The sequence below is a fragment of the Beta vulgaris genome, chromosome 4 (assembly GCF_026745355.1).
Source record: "Beta vulgaris subsp. vulgaris cultivar EL10 chromosome 4, EL10.2, whole genome shotgun sequence".
NCBI classification, from domain to species: domain Eukaryota; kingdom Viridiplantae; phylum Streptophyta; class Magnoliopsida; order Caryophyllales; family Amaranthaceae; genus Beta; species Beta vulgaris.
This window is the reverse complement of record NC_079205.1, coordinates 13,466,948-13,476,301: the sequence shown is the minus strand read 5'-3', so window position 1 is coordinate 13,476,301 and position 9,354 is coordinate 13,466,948. Positions and strand designations below refer to the sequence as shown.

The following is a 9,354-nucleotide window of genomic DNA, read 5'->3' as shown; positions in this document are numbered from 1 at the left end:
CACACATAACCGAAGAATGGAAAAGATTCTTCAAGAGTCTCAGGGCCCAGAAGTGCATGATAAATACCACCAAAGCCCAATACGGCCGATGAAATTAAGTGAAGTACTCCAGATACAAAGTATGGAAAAGTATCTATAACTTCCCCACCGGGGCCTACCCCCCAACCTAGACTAGCTAGGTGGGGAAGGACAGCAAACCAAAAAGACAATAACCAGACGAATAACAATACATAACAGAAGTGACAACATCTTAAAAGATATCCAAGTCTACCAACCAATCCCAACCCCCAAAACAGGAACCAGATGAAAGCAGCAGCCAAACCCCGAGTTTGATTGAAGTTATGCAAAGAACATTATAATAAATTTGCAACATGTAACATCACATTTAGATAAACCAAAAAGGATTGAGTAGTAATGTATTACCAGAGTTGTAAAATCTGGAAAAAAAAAAAGTACAATCAGCTACTAACCCACCCCACACCCAAAACTGGAGGACTTAAAACTAATATGAACAAAAAATGACCCAATCTGTACTGACATGGTCCAAGGATAAGTATGATCACATCTGATCAAATTTCAAAAGAAAAACCATGAAGATATGACAATAGAAAAGCTAATACCTTAATTGACCATAGACCTGAATTGAAAGAACTCAATGAGATCCAACCTGAAAATAAACTAACCTCGAAGAAAATGATCGGTTTTCCACCTCTATACCACCTCTACTGAACAAGAAAAGGCCTCAACAACCATAAGAATCAGTAAGATAACACACGAGAAAAGAAATGCGAAACAATTTAGAAACTGAACTAGAAAGGAATAATGTATCCCTTAAAAATGATTTAGAACCCCAAGAAAATGGAATGAAATCAATACACTAAGAACGTCATTACTTACAACAACTAACAGACAGTAATTGTATTTTGTGATTTTCTTGACAGAGACTCTTATTTCTTAGACAAAATTTAGGGAAATTCCTTTTAAACATTATTTATTTTACTGAATTTTATTATTTATATCGTACTCCTTCTGTCCCCCCAAAGAATTTCCAATTTTTTTTTTTCCTAACTCAAACTTCATAAACTTAGACATTCGTCCAACAAAAAAATAAAAGAACATTCATTAACTCGGTGAATACAAAATTGTAATCTTAAGATAATAACAAAAAAGAAACAGATACCAAGTTATCAACCCAACACATAAAAAGATTGAACAACAATACAACATAGTAAGTTCAAAAATTCAATCTTAAGATTATAAAAATATAAAAAATAAAAAATAGCAAACAAACAAAATTCAATCTTAATAACTGGAATCCTGCATCCCTTCCCCTGGTTTCCCGAAATCAACATCTTTTATATTTAAAAATTATAACTTTTATTTAAAAGAAAACAATATATTGTACATAAATAATACAGTAGTTTCATACAAAATTGATAAGATAAAAACAATTCTTCAAGTCGAAAATTAACTGAAAACCAACCCATCTTTCATAGATCATCACGTCATCAACCTTATAATCATATATTCGAATATAAAACACAAATTTGGAACTTTGTCACAATTCATAAAAACCCAGAATTATAATAATTTCAAAAATTAAAATAAAAAACCTTCTACATCTACAACACACAAAACAAAAAGAAGGGAAATTACCAAAATCGCCCACATAACACATGATGAATAATAATGATAGTATTGGAAATTGAGGATGAAGATGAAATAAAGTTTATCTTTCTCTCTCATCTTCTAATCGCCGAACTAATTTGGAAATGCAGAGAGAGCTTTGCATTTTGCAACTGTAACTTTCTAAGTTCTAACGGTCGGAATTTTGGGAGAAGATTTTTTTTTTTTGACGGAAGGGAGACGATAAGCAGTAGAAGATCTTCACATTATTCCCTAAAAAAAATCTGCATATTATTGATTATTTAAGTAAACGGTTTTTATTTCCTCAAAAAAAATTAAGGGGTTTCTATTTTATGGGCATGTCGGTAAAAGTCCATGTAAATGGGTTCAAAAGAAATCTTGCACTAATCTGACCCATTTAATAATAACCTATTTTTTCGTATTACGGTGTAGCTTGATCAAATTTGATCAAGGTGAAAGTTTCCAGAATTTCAAATCTTTTAAAGATTTTTTAATTTCTTCCAAAAAGTTTATTACAACCTAGGTATTGATCTTGTTGAAAGCCCGAGCCTCTACCCATTTAGTGAAGTAATCAATCACCACTAGAATATTTATGCTTTTTAGAAGATGCTGGGTTAATCTCCCCTATGGCATCTATTGCCCATCCTATGAAGTTTTGAGGCTGGGGCCCTACTAATAGGTCCAAATCTCTAGCGTCTTTTGCAACCTTAAGCATAATCTATACAATCCTTTCTCATGGTGGGCGAATAGAAGCCATGCTTGTGTAACAACCTTCTCATTTTTAGGCCGTTTTGACGAGCTCCACATAACCCTTGGTGAATATCCACCATGAGGGTTAGAGCTTCTCCGGCATCCACACATCTTAACAGTAATCCTTCTAGATCCCTTCTGTGTAGTTTACCGAATTGTATACAAAACTTAGTTATTGCCATTTTGACTCTATTTGACACTTTTTTCCTAGTTGGGTTATGCAGCTACTAGATACTTTCATCTCTCCAGTCCTTTTTCTCTCTTAATATTGAGATTCTATTGATTTCCAATATATTTTCTGATCCTTCCTTATCAGTCTCCCTGATAGGCTCTAGGACTTCACCCTGGAGAATGATATCTTCATTTTTTGAAGGTATCTCCTTTCTAGCAGAGGCTATTTGAGACAGTTGATCTACTATTTTATTTTCTTCTCTTAGAATGTGTATAAAATTGATTTCCTTAAATTGTTTAGATAATTTTTGTGCTACCTTTCCACACTCATGTGATACTGATGTTATACTCTAGAATTCTTCATTCATTTGGTAAATGACCAACTGAAAATCTCCATATATCTTTGCTCTTTTGGCTCCCAATTCTAGCAGCATCTCTAGTTCAATTATTAAAGCTTCATATTATGTTCTATTGTTGATACATGGACCTTTGAGGATTACTGTTAGCTTAATTGGGATCCTGCCATGAGATAAAATATATATCCCAGCTCCTGTTGTTTCTCTAGTGTTGGACCCATCAAAGAATAAGGTCCATGGAAGGGCATCTTCATCAATGATTCTCGAGTCACAACAATGATGGATGCCAACAGCAAAAAGGAGAAGACAGAGGACATAGGTTGGTTTCTTTTCCCCTTTTCTCTCTTCTCAGACCTCAGTAGTCAGTACTCCTTGCCTATTCTCTCTCATGCTTTGCCTCTTGTTCTCTTTATGTCGAACACTTTATTGTTTCAGATTTCAATGCTTTAACTAAATTCTTAGAATTCTCATTATCAATAGTTGAAAATTTTGGAGTTTCTTTTTGGGAGATATAATGATGATTTTTTTTCTGATTCGATACAGGAGATGTAAAATTCATGGAATAAGTAGAGGGTGTTGCAATCAACGACGAAGAATCTCCACCGTATGCGGCTATTTTGAGCGACGACAACATTTCCACCGTAGTCCTTGTATAGTTCACAATCGTGGTGCTGATATTTTCCACGACCCTTGGTCTAAGGTTTTTTATTTTTTGCTTTTTTTATCAAGTATTTAAGAATTTAAATGTTTTGTCAATTGATTTGTGAATTTATGATGTGTGGATTTATAGATTTGTAAATTAGGCAATTTGTGATAAGTGAATTCTAAATTGACAATTTGTGTTGTTGTGTTGTAAATTTTGGTTTGCTTATTTCGTGTTATAGTCTTGAATTATAACGGGAATAAGAAATGACTAGTTGACTTAATGAGTGAATTCTTGTTCAATTGATAAATTGGGTATTATGTTATTAGTATAATTGCAATTTAAAATCATGAAGAAAAATCTAAAGAGCTATAATTTTTTTTCCAGAAGGGATCCCTAATGCACATGAAGATAATTTTAATCCAATGTCTTCCTCCAACTCAACCAAGCCAAAAAAAAATCTCCGTAAAAAAAAAGTTTATCTGAATGGCAGGATCATTGCTTTGGGTTGCTTAGTTTTTCTCAAATGAATTTTTCAAGTGGTGAAACGTTTTTGAACTCGATCTGCACTATTGCAATTTCTGTTATTAATATATTTAGAAGTTCTATTTGGATTTTATAGCCTAGAGTTTTAGCTTTTTTAATTATTTTGTACGCTATCGCTACATCATGCTACCCCTAATCTAGAATCATGGATCCGCCCCTAAAATTAACATATAAAACTATATGGTTTGAAATGGACTCACTTTTTGAAAAACTAGAAACAAAATCAAGAATTTTAGAATCTAAATCATCCCAAAGTAATCGTATAAAAGAAGTTGAATTCTACCTGGCCATGACATTTGGTTTTGACCATGGTAAAGAGGCTCTCTTTAATTTCCATAATTCCATCTTCAATAAGTTATGCGCTTGACTTATTACGCATAAATTATTAATCTAGGCTAAAATTGTCAAATGAGACCGTATCACCGTGAGACTATCTCACTATTTGTCTTACAGGAGTTTACTTTTTGTTTACACTACTTTTTAAGTAACTTCTTTAGGTTAAATAAATAAATAGTAATGTAAAAAAAACCTTTTGTATATGTATTAAATCAGCATATTTTTGCCAAACCACTCCAAAATTTTGAGCCCAGAGCACCCATACAATTTTAAGATATTCAAAATCTGACAAAAGATAAATTTTCAAGATTAGAAAAAAAAAAGAGATAATTCAAGGGCAATGGTTCTTCACCCAAAATAAAAGGGCAACGGATAAGTCAAGAAGGTTTTTGTTTTGCAGTTTAAGTTTATCAAAAAATTCACTTTTCAATACTCAATCTTGTTAAGAAAAGAATCACTTCCACAAAGAAATCTGATTACAAATGTAAACGTTAAACACCCTCAAGACCTCAAACACCCTCAAGACCTCAACATATATTGGACATAATTTCATCCTGGATTAGCACTCATCCATAGAATGCATTATGAGTGCTATATATCTTTCATCAGTAGCAATTGTCATGCATGCATTAATTAATCAATCTTAGCATTGCATCATTCAACTCAACTACTCCACCACTTTTGTGTTGTTTTATGGGTTTTTTGTCCCAAACTACCTTTAACTTTTATGTTTTTGCGAGAAACTACCTTATAAAAAAATTGTTGTCCCAAACTACCTTACTTTTACCATTTTGTTGTTGACAACTACCTTAGGCCGATTTCCGACGTTGACTTTTGTTTTTTCCGCTTTTTTATTGTCACATTATATCACTTGACCTCTTCAAACCCTTTTTTTAATTTTCCCCACCCTAATTTCCTCATTTTCCGGTGTGCGCGCGCTCTCTCCCTCATATCTATGTGACACTTTGTACCATTAATCCACCATTAAATTCCTATTCTACTTAAACTAAAATTGAAACAATCACCCTCCTTAATTCCCATAAGGGTAATTTTGTTTTTCCCACAATTTTGAACTGAAAAAACAAAAGTCAACGCCGGAAACCGGCATAAGGTAGCTGTCAACAACAAAATTGTAAAGTAAGGTAGTTTAGGACAACAATTTTTTTATAAGGTAGTTTCTCGCAAAAACTTGAAAGTTAAAGGTAGTTTGGGACAAAAAATCCTTGTTTTATTTGTTGTATTACAGGAAATCATATTATTTTGTACTAAGTAAAGCAATCAAATACTTTGATACCACAAAACATTTAATTTCCAGCGCTTGACCTCCAATAATATTATCATCTTGGAATATTCCGGACTAATTTTTTCTCTTCTATACTTAATTTCAGGTTTAAGCAAGATCTAAGATGAGCTAATTAAACCTTCATCGTTACTTATGCTGTTTATACTCCACGTGGATCTATAAATAGAAAGTCAGAGAGATAACATAAGTCATAAGAGAGAGAGAATGAAGTGGCATAAGGAGGAATTAGATGTGATCCTGGTTCCAGGAGGGCTTATAATTATGTTTGGGTATCATATTTTCTTGTTATACAGATACCTCAGAAATCCAAAGTGCACAGTTCTTGGGTTTGAAAACCACTGCCAAAAGGCATGGGTTAAGAAACTTATGCAGGTTAGTTAGAATACTCTCTCACAACAAATTGCTCACCATTTTGATCATTTTAATACTCCATTAATCCATTTCTAGATACGTGTACGTGTGTAATTTTAAGTTACATCTTTGACCAGAAATTTGATAAATTGATCAATATTATAGATTGAATTGCTAGATTTGTATCTAAATTTACTTTCTTATAATTTTCAATCAATATAGTTTGAGAGCAATATATTGAAGGTGAACAAGTTTAATTAACTTGGCCCGGCATGAAAAACAGTTGGTTTTGAATACTTTCTCCGTTTTTTTATATGTTACACTTTTGAAAAGCTCGGTTACCTAGGCAAAATTTTAATGAGAGATAAAGAGGTGGTAAGGGTGGGGATTAAAGGGAGTGTGGGGTGCGGTTTTCGAGGGTTGGGTGGGGTGGTGTTTTCGAGGCTGGGCTGGGGTCTTCGGCGCGTGGGGTAAGGTGTTCGAGGGGTAGGTTTGGTTTTCGGCTGGTGGGGTGGGGTTTTCGGTGGCTGGGTAGGTTTTCGACGGGTGGGGTGGGGTTTTCGGCGGGTGTAGTGGGGTTTTTGGCGGATCGGGTGGGGTTTTCGGCGGGTGGGGTGGTGTTTCGCCGGGTTTGGTGGGGTGCGATGGTGGGGAGGGGGGCTGCTGCAGTGGTGGGGAGTGGTTGGACTGCTAGGGTGGGTGGATGAGGGATGGTGGTTAATTGTTAATTTAGGTTAAATTTGGTTAAATTAAATAGGTTTAATTTAGATTAATTGTTATAAGTAAGGGTAAGTTGGTAATTTAACAGGTTAAAACTTACCAATTTGGGAAAGAAAAAAGTGTAACATGTATTTTGCACCATTCCATTTAAGGAAAGTGTAACAAGCAAAAAAAAAACGGAGGAAGTAGATTTTTCCGACTTCGATATTGTGGGAAAAATGGGTTGTGCATACGGCATAGTTTCAGGTCTGAAAAATTAGGTCAGAGTTATAGCACTTTTGGGAGCAAAAATTAAGCCAGACACCTAGGTCTAGAATGGATCAGTATTTCTTGACAAAAGCTCGACTATGTCCGTGATCACCATTACAATATACCATTAAAGTAAATAAACTCTTACTTAAAATAGAGGAAATATTAATTTATACTTTGGCCTATGAAAACCACTCCTTATACTGAAAGTTGCAACATACAGTGAGCAAAATGTGTTTTTAAAAAAAGTTTTTTAAAATGAACAAAAAGATAAAATGAACAAAAAAACATAAAATGAGTAAAAAGTTGTAAAATGAGCAAAAGTTTCTTAAAATGAGAGAAAACATCAAACGAGCAAAAAAAACATAAAACGAACAGAAGTTTGTAAAATGACCAAAAACTTTGTAAAATGAGAGAAAGTTTGCTAATAAAATGAGCAAAAGTTTCTTAAAATAAGCAAAAATATAAAATGAGCAAAAATCTGCAAAATAAGCAAAAAAAAGCAGTTTCCAACTTAAGGTTAGTTTTCAGTGGATGACAAATCTGCCAAAATCTGCAAAAATAATCTGAAAAGCAAAGCAAGTGTAACAAGGAATACATATTCTTAGGGGATGATAAAACACTATTAGCTAGAGGGCAGCTTGCTAACTATCAGGGATAATGTAATTTATAAACCCTGTGTATCAAAAACACTTGTTATTGATAAAAACAACCAAAATTCATGTATTTAATACACTTGTTGCTTAGAAAACAACCCTTGTTGGTGTGAATTAAATGTAACTTTTGTCAAAAAGTAAGATTGTAATTTCCAACAAAAAATAAAACTTGTCTTGATTTGCGTGTTTTCGCCAGCTTTTTCCCCAAAAATGTGCAACTTGATATTTATATAAACCCATGTCTGTGTGTTAATATACTACTCCCCTCCGTCCCATAATATAGTGCTTGCATTCCATTTTGGGTGTCCCAAAATGTTGTGCATATTTCTTTTTTATCAATTTGTTTGGACTAAGTTATCCTTCATTTCTACATAAAACTTTCCTTCCAAAATACCCCTACTTTCTTTTAAAATATGTGCCCCTATTTATTGTTTTACACCATTCCAAGGAATATTTATTGCTCTTTCATTTTATTTTAAAGTAAATAAAAAAAAACTAGTTCCAAGACAAAAATACCCAATAAACATTTACTTAAATATATATTTTTGTGAAATTCTAAAACTCCTTCCATTTTCCTTAATTCTTGTGAAAAATGAAAAGTGAGCACTATGTTATGGGACGGAGGGAGTAAAATTACAATGGTATCCCTGATAGTGGGCAAGTTGTCTTCTCACTTATAGTGTTTTATCATCCCTCATATTTTTAGGTCTATCCAATCTTTTTTTACACATCTGCTCAAGGCAGTGCCTTAAAGTATGATAATGGTGACATGCTATATTAATCTCAGATTGATGCAATGAGTAGAGGACCAGCTTTCACAGTAATGAACAGCACAATAACGGCATCAAATTTTATGGCATCCACCTCTTTGACCCTAAGCTCTTTTATAGGAGCATGGGTGGGAAGCTCTTCAAGCAATGAAAGAATCACAACAATTATCTATGGAGATACAAGAATATCAGTTACTTCCATCAAATATATCAGCATTCTCTTGTTTTTTTTGCTCGCATTCGCGTCTTTCGTCCAATCTTCAAGGTGTTATGTGCAGGCTAACCTCCTCTTAAGCATGCCAAAGGCTGAGGTTCCTGAAGATTTCGTCGTCGAGGCCTTAATTCATGGTTTAAATTTCTGGCAGTTGGGTTTAAGGGGAATTTATTTTGCTATAACAATGTTGATGTGGATATTTGGTCCAATTCCTATGTTTGTTTCGTCGGTTGCTACAGTGGTAGTTTTGCATGTTCTTGATGCTAATAAGAAGTATTTGCATGATTTTAATGAGTCAACTAGGAAAGAAGATGAGAGAATGAAAGGTGTGGCTGAGCGTTTTGTGCAGCAAGGAAGGCCAGGTGATGGTAATTGTGTACTTCAAGCTACGGTACTTAACACAGCAGTGCTGTCTACCGCTACTGTTTCTTAATCAAAGGAATAATACTCGATTGTCCATCAATAATAGTCCGTAAGCCACAATTTATACAGAAAGTATCCCTTACAAGTTACAATGGTTGTAAACAATGTTATTAGGATCGGGATCCTACTTTGGATCGTAAGGGTTAGTAGAATCGAATCGGTGGGATCGGATCGTAGGATCGTAGGATCGTAAGATCCTATTATTCAGTAAAATAAAGA

The 9,354-nt window shown here is 34.0% G+C and overlaps 1 protein-coding gene across 1 annotated transcript; it reads left to right on the top strand.

Annotated features, from left to right (window-relative positions):
• The first annotated feature begins 1,059 nt into the window (after positions 1–1,059).
• LOC125496886 (uncharacterized) lies at positions 1,060–9,145 on the top strand. The gene is made up of 4 exons (XM_057393958.1): positions 1,060–3,243; positions 3,468–3,624; positions 5,838–6,124; positions 8,516–9,145. The coding sequence occupies exons 3-4, from the start codon at positions 5,957–5,959 to the stop codon at positions 9,143–9,145; spliced, it is 798 nt and encodes a 265-aa protein (XP_057249941.1). The 5' UTR covers positions 1,060–3,243; positions 3,468–3,624; positions 5,838–5,956.
• The last annotated feature ends 209 nt before the right edge of the window (positions 9,146–9,354 follow it).

Excerpts from the sequence above, each read along its gene's own strand:
- LOC125496886 (XM_057393958.1), top strand. The coding sequence starts at position 5,957 with ATGAAGTGGCATAAGGAGGAATTAGATGTGATCCTGGTTCCAGGAGGG. Across the intron at positions 6,125-8,515 it reads GGGTTAAGAAACTTATGCAG|ATTGATGCAATGAGTAGAGG; the intron begins GTTAGTTAGAAT and ends TATTAATCTCAG.